Raw genomic sequence first — 17,916 nt, forward strand, 5'->3', positions numbered from 1 at the left:
TTGACAATAGAAGCATAAAACTTTGAAACTTTGAAAGTCAAAAAGCACTTTAGAGTACATGATATCAGAAAGCCCCAACAGTCAGTGGCTTAAACACAGGAGAAACATCTTAATATTCTTGGCCTGTCATACATACAAAGCACTACAGACATTTTCATCCATTTCACTCTCACTGGATTACAAGGTTTGTAAAACTGGATTTGAGAAGAACTGGACACTGAATAGAAGATGATTTTATTTACCTTGGTTAGTGGTATCGTCGCAATCTCCCCTGCCTTTCCTGAGCTGCAAAGAAAAAAAAAAATGTTCAAATTAACAGTGGCATAAAGAGAATAAAATAATCTGATAATGTACAATCAGAAACACTATTAGAAGTGTGGTATAAGTGTAGTAATGTGCATTACTGTCAAATGAGTGCTACTTTGACTCTACGACACTAAAATCCAGTTCTTTTATTACTCCAGTCACATTGAAGAACATTCTAGTTAAGCGGTCAAAAGCCTCAAGGCAAGGCCGAAAGGTTGCTGCATGTGGAGCATGGAGTGAATCCGTTAAAGCCTTGGTTAAAAACTTTTCTAGGTTTGGTCCACAGGGTAAAATGTACCTCCGATCTATCAAACAGTCACCCCTCTGGGAATGTGTGGACTGATTCTCCATTCCATTTTCATTCACTGTTGTGTCTTATAAAGTCCTTGCTTTTGGCTCAGTCCCTGTGTCTTTGAAATTCAAATAATTTTTGTCTTTTTTCTTTGTGGCTTTGTAACTAGAGGGCTGCATTTCAGAGGTATTAATCTGCTTTTGGAGAGAGGAAGCCTGCAGTAACACTTGATGTCTGGCCAGTTTCAAATCATCCGGGAGGTTATGTCTGAAAGCAAATCAACGGAAGAGATTTGACCACATACATGGTAAAAATGGCAGAACTACCCTTAAATACATTGTTTTGTTCCTTGTTGGCCAGAAAATCGTTTGTCAAGTGCTTTGCTTCAGGCCAGCAATGAGGGACAGAACTGACTTACTGCTTTCACTTCATCTCAGACATGTTTCAACTTCAACCAAAGGGGTGATACATGTCAAATAATAAAATAGTAACTCACTGCTCTTTCCTTCCATATGGCACACCTAAGGAAGTCTATAATACCTGACTCCAAAAAAAATAAAATAAAAAATAATAATAATAATTAAAATGACCACAAATTCAAATTTTATTATAAAATTTGAAACCTTTACAACCTGCCTGCATTAAACAAGAAATATGCCACTGAATTGCAACTAGGCTCTAATATGATTAAACATTACTAAATGTGGAGAGAAAAAAACAATTGAGGAGTGAAAACTAACAAAACTAAACTGAATTAGTTTAAAAGACAAATAATAAATAATAAAAGCATGTCTATTTCCAGTTTGGTCATTCATATGTATTTTTACATAAAGTGTGATTCTACCACACGTACATTTACTTGCAACGTACTATACTGATGTTGGCAGCAATGTCAAGCAATATTTCAGGGATGCAAACAGGTAGGGGGAAAAAGGTGAGAACATTGCTTACATTTGTAGTTATTTTTTATTACCCTATATGTCCAAAACTGTAATTTTTCAAGAAAATATCCACAAAGTGCTATGCAGGATATTTAAGACAATATTGGCTGATTAGACAGCAATACTGTTTGCCACATCTCAGACCTCAAATACATAAAATATTACCCCTTATAGACAAAGTCATTTTAAAGTAAAGAGTAAAGGAAACACTGTACAGTACTTACTGAAACAACCAGTTCTTTATTTACCCTTGTAAGTTCATAAGTGCCCTTGTAAGACACCCCGCTTTGTAAATCCATATCTTTAGAATCCATACATCTATGAGGAACACGCTCAAATTCAAGCCTTTATTTTAATCTCCATTTTTAGCAAAGACCGTAAAACATAAATTTCCAGCACTCGTTACAAATACAAATATTGCTGCGTCAAGAAGCTTTACGACGCGTTTTATGGCAGTGATATCAAACGCTCATTAGCTCTTACCTGCTGTGTCACAGATTGCAACATGCTGTGTTTTGTGTGCGTTCGAACGAGAAATGCACACCTTCACGGAGTGGATCGGGATAACATTTTCAGCGTTTAGACGTTTTATATTTCAGCATTTTATATTTTCTATAAAATGGCTATGTTTGGTGTGAGGTAGGGTTAAGGGATCTAAAATGTATGTATAAAATAGTAAAAGAGCAATTATACAAATATTGTTATGATATGAAAGTTTCATAAATATTTTATGCTTTTTAGCTGTAAATATGTAATGTTTACAATTAAATGTTGTCAGTATGAACATATTGTACATTAGAAACAATTTTGTTTCATCAAAATACAAAGCTAATTTTGAATGGGTGCAAGTGGAGAAAGGTGTGGGTAGTGCTAGTCACACCCACAGACCGTTGACTGAATGTCTGATGCACTTAACTGGAAACACTTCAGGATTTTCAAAGTCATAATCTGGTTGGTCGAATTCTACAGGATGTCCGGGAGACATGCGTGTCGCGTTCTTTAATAGTGGAAAAAAATGCTGTGACATCAAACCCCCTCGCGGAAAAAGAACGTTGTCGTGTTTATGACTGACAATGAGCACTTATCAGGATTAATTAAACGCTGGATTTTCACAAGTATGTGAAGTTCGCGGCTTCTGTTGCGGTAAACTTGCACAAAGTTCTTGAATGAATTTATTGTAGGGACATCGATTTTATATTTTCACTCCCCTAAACATGACACGGAACAAAATGAACTGATTTGTTGTGTTACATGTCAATCAGACGTCCTCTTGGGTGGTCCTTGGCCTCTGCCGTCAGTCTGAAGGTCTGGCTACACGAGACTAGGGTAGTGCTAACCAACTAAGCCTTGAAAACGTGAGGGCAGGTTGCTTAATACATCCTTTAATTGTGTTTTTTATTAATACCCTTTTAATCACCCGATACATCCTTAAGTCCATCGACAACATAAACTGGCACAGACATATATAACAACCAGGGTAAGGACAATAGATCAATATGAACAATGGCATTATCAAATTCAGACAAAAATAATAAATAATTATAGAAAATACCTCTAGTCCAGTTGTAAAAAAGTCTTAACGACTGCAGACAAATCAATCGCACGACTGACAATATAATTGCCTGCGTGGAAGAAATATCGAGTAGCTCCACTATAGTGCTTTAATTGAATTGAAAAAGCAAAGCTCTGAGTCAGTGCTTAGAATCCATCAGCTGTATATAATCAATGAATCCAGAGGTTATCAAACACAAGGCCTTTTAAAAGGCAACATCTGAGGCAGGCTGACCCTCTAGCTGCGAGGGTAATGCCTCTGCCTGCTTAAGGATATTTCAGTTTCAATAATGGAGGCTGCCGGATGCCGGATGAGAGCCAGTCAGGCCTTTAAAATATTTAACCCCGGCTTTTGTAAAAGAGACACATAATGCAGTGGAAATGACATTCTCTGTAACTGTGGCGCAAATGAATTTCTCTTGGCCTTAATTATTTCTTTCTTCCCACTCCCCGGAGTCCTCCTCTCTGCAGCCAAAGGATCGTGTGAAATGTTTAGTTTCTGACCTCCATTTTTCAAAAAACTTCAACAGTTCTGCCAGGAGACAGAATGCCCCACATTTCCCACCGAAATCCCTTGCGTCCTCACACCCAGGTGTGGACCACATTGTCCCCAGGTCTTTGTGACATTTTTGTGGTGCAGGCAAAAACCTAGAGAACTGTGCGCACATTTGAATAAGGCAAAGGAGTCAAATGCACAGACCGTTCTGTTGTTAGGGGACTATATGAAACAGCTAATTGAATCGAATGGGCAAATGAAAGCCTAAACTGAATGTGAAGCATATTATGAGATGAAATCTACCATTACAGCTTTTGGAGAGCCTCTAGAGAATCTCACTACACATGGCAGCCCTGAGGCGAAGCTTTTACTCATTAGTGAGTTGTAGCTTTGGCGCTGAGAGTGAAAATGATAGCAAGAGAGAAAGCAAAAGAAGGGTATACGGCCACAGTAAAGAAAGACAGATGATGAATAAGGTACTTATTCCTGGATAAACTCATAAACAACCACTCGAAACCCATAAACAAGCAGCTACACATTGATTTATGCGTAATTGCAAGTTAGATGACATGCATCCACAGATGCATCTTATACTATGTGCTTAATGCAAGCAATAAGCAATAACAACGTACTTACATGCAAGCAATACTTTACAACATTGATCACATTTGCTGTGAAGTTCAGCAGATTTTATTTTCAAGGTACTTATGCACCCGATAATGAAGCTTAAGCAGACCAGGCTCATGCAGTACATGTTTTAACCTCCAGGGGCCACTGTTGTTCTGCGGATCTCTCACTCAGAGTCCCATCATTCCCTCTCATAACTACCGCCGACACCTGTCATCATTAAGAAAACATTCACATATTCAAAAAGCAGGGGTGTGCAGACAGCTAAATTAAATAACTGTCAAAATACTGACATGAAAATCTGTTTCACTGCGAACATAAGGGAAATATTTTGTGTTGAAAAAAAAAATCAAGTGGTGGGTGTGTTTAAGAGCAAGCCTTCAATTTTCCCCTTGATGTTGTGTTTTCTAAATTACGGTTGATACATCACCTTTAGATACTGTTTGAATAGTTCAAATAGTGTTAGTGTTCACCAATTATTTTAAGAGTGCCAACAATGGCTTTCAAAGTAAATTACAGAGTAGGAGGACCTCAAGTACAATTGCAGTCTAGTAAAGCTTTACTAGACAAAAAACCATACAGATGAGTGAACTGAGTTATGCGGCTCAATGAATCCCGACAGAGTTGCATCTGAGTAGCACGTACGGCCAAAACACACTTTCATTCTATTCCAGAAATCCATTTCCCTAACTCCATCTTTCCGCTAGTTTGGAGCTGGCCGGATTACCTCAACAAACCCGACTGATATAAACACCGGATGGGAGGGGATGCGGAAAGCAGAACTCTGCAATCTCCAGGTGGCAGAATCCATCCGCAGAGTGCTCGAGGTGGAGGGAGGGGCCTAAAACAAGATCATTTCTGAGGGAAAAGCTTATTTACAGGGTCTTCACCTGCTTAAGTGCTGCTTAGTCAATCATACGACGCTCGGCGCATCACTCGAGGTGTGTTCCGGGGTGAAAATGGCTGCATGAGGAAGCATCTGGGAGCAATGAAACAGTCTCTGCGCTGACTGACGTGTCTAATCATGCTACTCTATCCACCGTCACACAAACAACTCTGAATCATTAGGGCCAGAAATCTATCTGGTTGTATTACACATGACACCCATCCGAACGGAGCTCATTTAAATATTAATACAAGCCTCATACATAAACAAGTACTGTAATGTATGAATCTCTAAAAAAAGACTCCTGCCGAGGATGTTCTCCATTTCCCCCGTCACAGATGAAGCCAAGGAGACAACGATTAAAAGAGCGTGAGCGATGTTCGCATTCAGTCTGACTTGCGTTGTCATTCATTGTGTGACTTGTTTTATTGAGCTGTAATTTTTCGTGACTGGAACCGAACGTGCTTTAATTCGTTATCTGCCGTCTTGTATTACAGGGAGAAGATGTGCTTTTAAACGCAGATACCACATCTCACTGAGTAAAACTAAAGTGGCACAGCCAACCTCAGCTGTTTGAGAAGATTTTCTAAGAGAAACTAGAACTGGCATTCATTAAAAAAAAAAAGACTTTGGCCCATGAAAAACAGCACCTGGTACACTAACTAAGGAAATCATGACAGCAACATGTGAGTATCACATCTCCAGAGATTGTATAATAACCTCAATGCATGAGCATATAATGTTTGTATGTTCATGTGCATGTATGCACTCACTCCTCGAGGGAGATGTTGGAGTAGATAAATGTGTGCACTGGATGAGTCGCCTCTGTTTGTCCTGCACTCCTATTTAAGAGTTTCTCCTCCAGCACTGACTCCACAGCCATCTGGGGAACAATCTCTAAAACTGCCCAACACCTGCAAGTGAGTGGGGGAGAGAGAGAGAGAGAGAGAAAAGAGAGAAGACAAAAGGTGGATTTTCAAATGATGCAAACAGTACATAATATAAATAATACAACAAATATATGGTATGTTATATTAAAGGTATAAATACATAAAATAAATGCAATGTGAAAACATAAAATATTAATTATCACATGCACGATACACCAGCAGCCAAGTGACACAAATAATGAAAAATGTTAGTGCTGTCAATTGATAAAAAAAAAAAAAAAAAAATAATCAAACATTTTTTCTGTGATTAACCACGATTAAATTATTAATTTCGCAATTAAAAACATGTAAAGTTTTTTATACGTTTTTAATATACTTTATAATGTAATAATTTCACAGTTAATCTCCAAATTAAAACAACAAAGAAACAACAAAGACAGTAAATTTAAATACATGTTTAATGACATCTTTTTAGTTTCGCTGATACTAACACTGCTTTTTTTTTTCTAACTTTTAATTTAAGTGACCTGTCTAATAGGAATGTTAGATAGGAAAAATACAGAAATTGAATAAAGATACCAAACAGTCTGCACTGCTTAAGTTATAGCCTAAATTAAAGAACTTTTGTAGCTTTAATAATGATTATCTATATTTAGTCAAGAGCAGTGAGTTATTTTCTCTGTTACCTTTGTTCTTTCATTAACTTCAATGACAGACGGCATTAGTGGTTGCTGTCACTTTAAGAGCTGCCACTGCTGCACGACACGGATCTCACATGCGTCCCACTCTCTCACAACTCTTTAGATTCATTTAAAGTTTAATTTAACTCATTTAAGGCTGCCCTTATGAGGATCCCCACAAAACTGTCATTTTTGGCATTATTTTGTGTGTTATTGTTCGTTCAGGCGTGACGGAGAACTTGATTCTGGCGTGCCGTCCATGCGCACAATACTGGGGCGCATCTTTCTGTGCATTGTGTGTGACAGGACATTCACAGCGCATTCTCTTTTTCTCTTTTGGTGCGCTTAAATTGTTTAAAAGCATTTGCGTTAACTGCGTTAAATATTTTTAACGTATTTTGTAATGTTGACAGCACTAAAATATATACGTTGATGTTAAAGGATTAGTTCACTTTCAAATGAATTACCCCAAGCTTTACTGACCCTCAATCAGTAAGTCTTCTTTCTGATGAACACAATTGGAAATATTTTAGTAAATATCCTGACACATCCAAGCTTTATTATGGTAGTAAACAGTCAGTTCAAACCACGAGTTTGAACTGAAGAAAGTGTTTCCATCCACATCCATCCATCATAAACATATTCCACACAGCTTCGGGGGGTTAATAAAGACCTTCTGAAATAAAGCGTTTGTGTAAAAAAATATATCCATATTTTACAAGTTATTAAGTAAAATATCTAGCATCTGTCAGACCGCCTTCCGTATTCAAGTTATGAAAAAAGCGTAAAGTGCCGTTGCGTCAGTTGCACTTTTTCCATAGTTGAATATGGAAGGCGTAGGACATAGCGTAAGCTTTTTGAACAGCGAGAGTTTTACACTTTCTTCATACCATGAATCTGGCAGAAGCTTGATATTTTACTTTATGACTTGTTAAATATGGATTTTTTTTTTTACACAAACGCATTGCGTCACTTCTGAAGGCCTTTATTAACCCCCCGGAGTCGTGTGGAGTACACGTTTATGATGGATGGATGCACTTTCTTCAGCTCATACTCGTGAACCCGGTTCACTGCCATTATAAAGATCAAATGTGTCAGGATATTTATTAAAATATCTCAGATTGTGTTCAACATAAAGTCATATACACCTAGGATGGCTTGAGGGTGAGTAAAGTAAAATTTTCATTTGAAAGTGAACTAATCATTTAATGTCAATATACTAGTAAAAAAAAACAATCACTATAAAATACATATACTACATACACAAAAACAAACAATCCTCTTACTGTATAGTCTTCACTTAGTTTTTTTGGAAAGGAAATTAAAACTTTTATTCAGCAAGGATGCATTACATTGATAAATGACAGTAAATACATTCATAATGTTACAAAAAATCTACTCATCATAGAATCCTGAAAAAATAAATTGAAAAAGAAAATGTATCACAGTTTCCACAAGTTCTAAGCAGCACAACTGTTTTTAACACTGATAATAATAATAGTAATAAACATGTTTATTGAGCAGCAAATCATCATATTAGAATGATTTCTGAAGGATCATGTGACACTGAAGACTGGAGTAATGAGGCTGAAAATTCAGCTTTGCCATCACAGGAATAAATTACATTTAAAATATATTAAAATTACAATTTAAATTGTAATATTTCACAACTTACAGTGCTCAGAATAAATGATTATTTCCCATTTGAAAAGTAACATTTTAAACTATATCAGTGAACACAAAAACTTCCAAAATGTTGACAAGACTATACGTTTCATATAACATCTGTTTAACTTATAATATAAAAGTAAGGTTAATAATATAACTTAGATACAATTTTCTGTTTTACTGAATTAGTTTACTAATTAGGGTGATGCAAAAATGAGTACACCCCACTGAAAGTCTCTGGAGCAAAGCTACATTTTAGACTACAAATGTCTAATTTAACAAGAATTTTACCACAGGTGAGACTAATTATTAATTACACAGGTGTCCGGCAGACGGTTGACTATAAAAGGGTGTTAAAACCCCTTCCTATTTCATGCTGTCAGCAATGGTACCACATGGAAGAGAAATTTCACAAGACATGTCAACAAAATAATTTCTTTACACCAGAAAAGTGAAGGCTACAAGAAGATCAGCAAAGCTTTACTTGTCAGTCAGAATACTGTAGCAAAAGTGGTGCAAAAATTTAAAGATGGAACTGCAACCATCTCACAGAGACGTCCAGGTCGTCGACGGAAGTTAACACCTCGACAGGAGCGTCTTCTTATAAGAAGGGTTGAAGAATATCGTCATGCAAGTTCACTGCAGTTATCTAAAGAAGTATAAAGCCAAACTTGGGTGACTATGTCCCATGACACAATATTGCGTACACTGCAGTGGAATAGCATGCATGGATGCTGTCCATGAAAGAAGCCTCTCCTAAAGCCCAGGCACAAAAAAAGCCCACCTAGAGTTTGCTAGGGCCCATGCTAACAAAGATGAAGTCTACTGGGACTCTATACTCTGGAGTGATGAGACCTAGATAAATGTTTTTGGAACTGATAGCTTCAAAACTGTATGCTGTTGCAAAGTTGAGGAATACAAAGAAAAATGCATGGTGCCTACAGTGAAACATGGTGGTGGAAGTGTCCTTATGTAGGGCTGCATGAGTGCTGCTGGTGTCGGGGAGCTGCATTTCATTGATGGCATCATGAATTCACAGATGTACTGCTCTATATTGAAAGAGAAGATGCTACCATCACTTCGTGCCCTTGATCGTCATGCACTTTTGCAACATGACAATGATCCTAAACACACATCTAAGGCCACTGTTGGATTTCTAAAGAGAAAAACAGGGTGAAAGTGATTTAGTGGGTCCTGATCTGAACCCAATCGAACACCTATGGGGAATTCTGAAGAGACAAGCTGAGCATCACTCTCCATCCAGCATTCAGTCTCTAAAAGAGGTCATTCTTGAAGAATGGAAAAAGATAGATGTTGCAAAAAGTCACCAACTTAGAAGACTTGGTGCTGTCATTAAAAATCATGGAGGCCATACAAAGTACTAGATGTAGTAGTTTTTGTTATGTGGTGTACTCATTTTTGCATCACCCTAATTTGAGTAAAACTGAAAAATGTGTAATCTAAGTTATATTATTAACCTTTCATGTTATAAGTTAAACAGATATTATATTAAACAGTCTTGTCAACATTTTGGAAATTGTTTGTGTTCATTGAGATATTGTTTAAACTTACTTTTCAAAGGGGGTGTACTCATTTAAGCTGAGCACTGTATGCATTATGTATTTTTGATCATATAAATACAGCCTTGAGTAAAAGAGACTTCTTAACTATTTCCGTGGATATACCCATTTATATACCATGTTTGCATGCCACAAATGCATATTACATGCTAGTGGAAGAAAAACAATTCCATACATCATACAGGAAGATGAGTCTCTACAGCCAGCCATGCTCATTTAAACAGCAGATAGAACATCTTTCTCTCGAATGCTTTGATAATTAGTGCTGAAATACTCAACACACTCTTCAGAAAAAGCTCTGTGCTTAATCAGCATGTGCATCCAACATGTTTTCACAAATCACTGAAGGTTTGGGAGGAGTGTGTTCATGCCAATCGCAACACAGATGTACGCATATATAATTGGTTGCTTGCACAGGATCGCTCCTGTGACAACTTATGCAGCATCCCTCCATCCCACCAGCATTACATTTTTTAGGATTCTTGAGCCCTCCATCATGGGCCACAAGACAAATCTGTCCATCCTCTTCCCACTTAAGGATTATATTAACATGTGAATACAAACATCTTGACATTTTACATATGCACCAAATCTCATGCACCCTCCCTTCTTACTATGTGTGAATCTGCAGTTATGTTCCATCATGTGACTTCCTGCTATTAGCACATTTCATATGCTGGTCACATTTGTGGCAGGGGGACCTGTTTAAATGTGTAATGACTTTGGATTTTGTTGTTATCAGTTCTGGAGGATGGACGAGTATTTCTGAACTCCTGTAGCTCTCATAATCAAAAGTGTGCCGGACACAGAGGAAGTCATTATCCCAGGATATGAGTGCTTGTGTTTTTAAGCAGACCCCCCGTTACCTGGGTGTTCCACGCAAAGCCGATTATGTGCAGGTCTGCGTCTCTCTCACACCGTGAACCTTGCGGTGATATTTCAGTGAGAAAATGGGTCAATGCCAAGCATCAGCAGGCTGCTGTTGCATATTAATGATGAAGCTTGGCTGTGACAGATGAGATTGGCCCACGAGGGTCCTCTCTCTCTTTCTCACACACACAAGAATGCTCATTCTCTTTGACTGCTCTGTTCCGAAAACTAGAGAGCTGCCTCACTATCTTCTGTCTAGTTGACTGTACTAAATGACAAACATATATTGTACGTGACTGTTTTGGAACACACTACATGTGCTCCACAAATAACGCTCCTCACACAAAGCACACAGGAGACTCGACTCGCGACTGATTTGTTTGATCAAAATTTCTTTAAGGTAAATCATTTCACTCTGCGGCCAATTGTTAGAGCAAAGTTAGCAATGTTCATGCAAAAACATGGTATTTACATAAAGACAAACTGTTTCCAATAAATTTCAGATCAAATATAAAATATGACATCCTAAAAGTCTAAAAAAATGTCTGAAAAAAAAAAAAAAAATGCTGAAGAATTTGCAGGACCTGGTAGATTTTTTCTGAAGAATGTTGGTCAGTTTAACTGTTCAAACAAGAGACTCATGAACAACCATCACAAAACATAACAGTTGTGGATCATCCAGGTAATCACACACAGTATTAAGAATCAAGGGTATGTGAATTTTTGAATGAGTAATTTTTATAAATTCAGCTATTTTTTGACTATATGTAAACATCTTTTATGCAAAATATCTTATTCAGGACAGTAATAAATAAAAAAAGAGCACATTTTGCATTATCCCTCTTTTGTTAAAATAATTAACAATTTGCAGATTCTGCAAAGGGGTATGTATACTTTTGAGCACTAATATATATATATATATATATATATATATATATATATATATATATATATATATATATATATATATATATATATATATATATATATATATATATATATAAATAAAAGAAATACTGACCATAAACTTTTGAATGAAAGCGTATATTTGAAAAGCAACCTTTTCTTGCTTTATTCGCCATCATGAATTTTTTTTTTTTTTTTTTTCACTTAATCACATACTTTTTGTCGCAAAGCATTCTGGGATTACAGTCTTCTTAAAGAATGCATTTAATGTTGCTTTAGAATTTGGCATAATGAAACACACCTATGATGCCTTAAAGGTGCTGTAGAACATCTTTTTAACCCTCAGGGGTCTGAGGTTTTTTGGGGCCCTGGAGAAGGTTTGACATGCCCTGACATTTGTGCTTTTTTCAGTTGTTCATAAACATATTAATGGAAAAAGTGTCATTACACTGTATTCAGCACAAACTAGGCTACAATAATATTTGAGGAACATGTACATGTTTGTATTTTTGAAGGAATAACGTTTACGCGTGGTTATTGAAAAAACAAAAAAAAAAACTTAAGTCACTAAAATAAAGCCAAAAAATATATTAAATTTGTGTTCACAAGACTTCTGGGTATTGTAGGCTGTAGACTAGAGTTTTTGCTTCAGAATGAGGTAAAAATTATGCTGCCTGCTTGTTCATATAAAACAATAGAGAGATTTAAATTTTCTAAATCATCTTTGGTCAAGAAACACCGTATGCGTGGAGGCGTGAACCATCATGAATAATGGGTGATTCTCACCTGAGAAGACAAAAGAATCACATAAAGAGCTCTAATGAGCTGCATAAATAATGAGCTTTTTCAGTCAGGTAGGCTGTGAAAAAAATCATGTCTCCGCTCATCATGGTGTAAATCAAACATACAGAAAAAACTGCAATACTGTGAAATATTATTACAATTTAAAATAATGGTATTCTATTATATTCTTTAAAATGTAATGTATTTCTATGATACAAAGTGTCTGAACAGTTATGTTACCTCTATGGCATTTCATATAAGCTTTTAGCTTAAAAGCATACACATTTGGAGAAATATTGATGGATTATCATATGTTTGTCAATTTTCTATACAGAGGAATAATATTTATTCAATATTTATTGTCTTCACTATGAACGCTGGATACTGTTGTCAATTCATACTTGCAGCCGGAGGGCACTCTGTACACCTTTAGTCCACAAATCCATATAAAGAAGAAGAAGAACCAGGAACTAACTGCATGTCTTCTAGAACTCGCTAACCATGGCTTTAACATCCAGACAAACATTAATTAATTAATTTTTTTAACTGCCTATTTTGGGGCATCATTAAATATGAGCTGATTCAGGCTGCGGCCCCTTTAAATGCTCACGCTCCCCACCCATGGTGCTCGCACTTGCCTTTAACAGCATAAACAAAGTTCACACAGCTAATATAACCCTCAAAATGGATCTTTACAAAGTGTTCGTCATGCAGCATGTCTAATCGCGTAAGTATAGTATTTATTTGGATGTTTACATTTGATTCTGAATGAGTTTGATGGTGCTCCGTGGCTAAAGCTAACATTACACACTGTTGGAGAGATTTATAAAGAATGAAGTTGTGTTTATGAATTATACAGCCTGCAAGTGTTTAAAAAAATGAAAATAACGACAGTCTAGTCTCCGTGAACACAGTAAGAAACTATGGTAACTTTAACCACATTTAACAGTACATTAGCAACATGCTAACGAAACATTTAGAAAGACAATTTACAAATATCACTAAAAATATCATGATATCATGGATCATGTCAGTTATTATTGCTCCATCTGCCATTTTTCGCTGTTGTCCTTAGTTGCTTACCTAGTCTGATGATTCAGCTGTGCACATCCAGACATTAATACTGGCTGCCCTTGTCTAATGCTTGAACATGAGCTGGCATATGCAAATATTGGGGGCGTACACCCCGACTGTTAAGTAACAGTCGGTGTTATGTTGAGATTCGCCTGTTCGTCGGACGTCTTTTAAACAAATGAGATTTATATAAGAAGGAGGAAACAACAGTGTTTGAGACTCACTGTATGTCATTTCTCTTGTTATTTAACTATGCCAAGATAAATTCAATTTTTAATTCTAGGGCACCTTTAAAATGCGGTCTACATAGGCAGCTCACTAGGATTTGGAAAAGAGCATATATATTCCCTTTTCTGAGGTTGCATTTATTATTTTTTTCTCTTTCATATCCATTTTTCACTTTATATATCTCATACTGGCATTCACTTTTTATCATCTGGTTCTGTTTCTGTCTCATTCTCCATTTCAGTTTCCTTCACTCCTGCTCTTTCTTTTTCTCTCTGTCCCGCTCTCATATGGTCTCAAGAGAATAAACATAAGATCGACTCTGCTGTCTGAATGCACAGAAAGGCTTTTGGAGTCAGTTCAGAGGAGACCTTGCTATGACTGAGGAGAATGATGGCACACAGTATAAAGCCGTTATGGCTGCTATGCTTTCAATCGTTCCGGCTTTACAGGGCTATCTGCCGCTGTACAGAGTTCAAGGATGAGGTCAGGCCATGAATCGATATCACCACACTGTCTGAAATAAACTACACCTTGTGTGTATCAGTCAAGACCTGTGATGAGTAAAAACTGGTTACTAGATTTCAGAATGTTAATATTAAACATCACACATCTTTCCATTATGTTAAGCCTTCCTAAGTCAATTGTCTTTGTAAGCAAGGTTGTAGATTGATTTAGCTTGTAGAAATCATCAAACTCAATTTCTACTAAACTAAAAAAAACAAAAGGTCTATTTTAGGATGCAAAACATTACTGCAATTCAAGTCACATTTGTGTAATTTCTTCTATGTTAAGCTACTTTTCTCAACCTAATATGAATAGACCACTGTAACACTATAACTAAAGTAGTGTGGTTCCTATAAGGGAGTGTTCACACTTGACAGGTTTGTTTTGATTAACGAACCTTAGTGTGATTACTCTTTTAGTGCGGTTCATTTGAATAAGTGTGAACGCTACCATCCGCACCCAGGTAAACACCAGATAAGTGGGCCGAGACTGAAAATATGGATCCATGGGTTAAAGTGAAAAAAATTCAGGCCATTTTTTTTTTTTTTTCAGGCCAAGTCATATTCCTTTTAACCGACACTATTTAAATAGACCTATAGCGTTTAAAGGGGAGAAGTTTTTTTTTTTTTTTTTTGCCATTATTGCCATATTGAAGTGTCCTGTGGCTTTGGCTACTGTGCAAAGATATATGGAAGCCCATTTCCTCCACAGTTGATTAAAACATAATTCTGTAAGTCATAATAATGAGAAACTATCATAATTAGAAAGTCGTAGCATCTCATAATAATGAGAAACTATAATATGTTAATATGTATCATATTCGGGGGAGAAAAAAAAATCTCATAATAATGACTTAGTTTCTAATAATAACAAGAAACCCCCTTGTAATAATGAGAAACTTTTTTCGTAATAATGAGTTAGTTACTCATAATAACAATAATAATGAGAAACTTCTACGCATGCGCAAAGCAAGGGAGCAGAAGGGCGTGGCATGCTAGCGACATCAGGTGGTCAAAGCTAGGGGTATTCGATTCCAGGTTTTTTGGAGTCGACTCCAACTCCCACTGTATGAGTCGATGGATCAAAACAGGGTCATAAATAAGCCAAGATGGCAGTCCTTACACAATTTATTTTTCCCCAACGCGAAGCCTTAAAATCCCCTCATTAAAACAACACACATTTATCGAGACTGTCCAAATTAGTCCAATTTAGAGATGACTTGATGAGTAGCCTATCAATGTTACTAATTGCCGATACCTAATTTTACTGAGAGAAAAGTGACGAAAAAAATCTGTGGTCAAATATTATGTCAGAATTAAATAAACGAGAAAACAGGGATTCTTTAATGAATTCTTCTCACTATAATGGTCGGGGGAATGCGCTAAACGCACATGATCATTGTCTTAAAAGTGCTTGGACACAAGAGTTAAAGATGCTAAAATTAATACAATACATAAAAAATTCATACAATGTACACTTATTAATGTGTTTATTGTTGATGTGAGTTTTTTATTATTTTTTATTTATGGTTATTTTAATGAACACTGTTAACTATGGAAAATCAAATCTATATTTATTGCAATAATATAAGCTACCATCAATACTAAAGCTGACACGGAGGTATGTATAATTACAAACTAAAGTCACTATGACTTATCTATTTCTAAAGTAAGCTACATAAATGTATGTGACAAAGTTTCTGCGACAGCTCTCCGACGCATGTCCGAATCCCTCGCTTCATTTCGTTCACTCCTTTCTCAGTGCACTTAACCATAGACATTATGCACTTAACTGCCATGCATTATGTAGGCTATGGATTTGAGAATCAGTAAACAAATGAGCGATTCTGGACACAGCAACAGAGTTGACACCGAGAGTCGATTCCTGTGCTGGAGTCGACCCTGACTCTGGGGCTATTCAGAGTCGAGGAATAGACTCTTTTGGAGTCGACTCCCCATCACTAGTCAAAGCCGTTTACATGCGAGAACACAAACATGGCACGTTCTGCAAAAGTGTAATCTATATATCATAAAATAACATTAATAATAAATTATCAGTGTATGAGGCGGGATATAGCCTAGTCTTTTATTCATTTGTAACATTCATTTGTATTTTTGTGTATGAACAAGCAGTAACACAGAAAGGTGATCCATGGATTTCAAACAGATAGAGGATAAGACAGCACACATACATATCCAAGTCTGTTAAAGAACGCGTCATCAGGAAAACTGTCAACAAACACCTGCTAAACATATTTGCAAGCAGTTTTGCATAACTTACAGTCTAATAAGTCATAGACATCTTAAAATGTGTTTTCTGTATGTTTAGGCTAACCTGTACATCAAATAGACTAGACGCATCCGCGAAATACGTGTTAATACATATAAACCAAAACATTTTATGAAGACATTACACAACGAATAAATGCCATATTCCTTTGTTAATCTGATAGTTTTTTTGAAATTCATGCAAGTTTCCACCAGTGACCACAAGCAGGCGTCGGTCATTATCACGGTAACCACTCTGCTTCTGCTTTCCACCTTCTCGTGCGCATGGAAAAGTATGGAAGATATACTGATAATTTATAATTGATGTTATTTAATAATAGGCCTACTATAGATTCCAATTTGTAGATTACACTGACTTTAACAAAAACAACCGTTTTGCAGAACGTGCCATTTGCGGTGTTCTTGCAGCGTGCCACGCCGTTCTGCTCCGCTGCTTTGCGCATGCGTAGAAGTGTCTCATTATTATGAGAAAGTTCTCATTATTATGATTTACAGAACTATATTTTTTACTCAACTGTGGCAGAAACGGGCTTTAGACATATCTGGCTGTTTTTTTTTTGGTTTTTTTTGCCCACGAACTAAAAGCCTTTCTATTCTCACCCGTTTCGCTAAGCCAAGCCCATCTCAGTTTATTTTTTACACTTTTATCGATCTCCAATACATCGGAGCCTTCCTGCAACTGTGTCCATGCTAGATAAAATAAAGTTCTACCTCAGAACGTAACCTGACATGCACTTTTCCATTACTAAGCGGGAATGGAAAACCCAGAGTGGACCAGGAGCAGAGTTATTACAGAACGTATAGAGTGGAGAGAAGAACATGCTTTTGCTCCACTCCAGGCTTTGATCACATCGCCCTTAGCATGGTGAATACGCCTCGTCTTTCCTTAATTTAAGACCCATTAAAACTAAAATTAAGACATTTATCCAGATATAAATCCAGATAATTGGTTGATGAAACATTGATTAAAATTAAGATACAATTTTTACAAAACTAATTCACTTTGAAGAAAGGCTTTCTACAAAACAAAACTTAATGAAGTGGTCAAAATCATGTCTGACCCACTCAATGTTTCCCGATATATTGCACATCTTATGATGTGTCCTATCTTACTCATGTTGTTCACTTGTCATAATCAAATAGATTAATTTAAAACATAACATAGGCCTACTTAAACAAATATTTTTTATTTTATATTTAAGTATTGGGGGCATCAAAGTTAAAAAAAAAAAAAAAAAATTAAGTAACAGTTACTTTCCCTGGTAATTAATTACTTTTATAATGATGTAACTCAGTTACTAACTCAGTTACTATTTGTGAGAAGTAACTAGTAACTATAACTAATT

General features: G+C 36.4%; 1 protein-coding gene across 1 annotated transcript in view; it reads right to left on the minus strand.

Annotated features, from left to right (window-relative positions):
* Window positions 1-17,916, minus strand: part of si:ch211-51h4.2 (uncharacterized) — a 136,560-nt gene that overhangs the window by 33,637 nt on the left and 85,007 nt on the right. The window contains exons 7-8 of the mRNA XM_067387355.1: window positions 5,873-6,013; window positions 243-285 (exon numbers count right to left, since the gene is read on the minus strand). Of these exons, the coding sequence (XP_067243456.1) occupies window positions 243-285; window positions 5,873-6,013 (184 nt within the window). The remainder of the gene's footprint in view (window positions 1-242; window positions 286-5,872; window positions 6,014-17,916) is intronic.

This window comes from Chanodichthys erythropterus, chromosome 6, assembly GCF_024489055.1.
Source record: "Chanodichthys erythropterus isolate Z2021 chromosome 6, ASM2448905v1, whole genome shotgun sequence".
NCBI lineage: Eukaryota > Metazoa > Chordata > Actinopteri > Cypriniformes > Xenocyprididae > Chanodichthys > Chanodichthys erythropterus.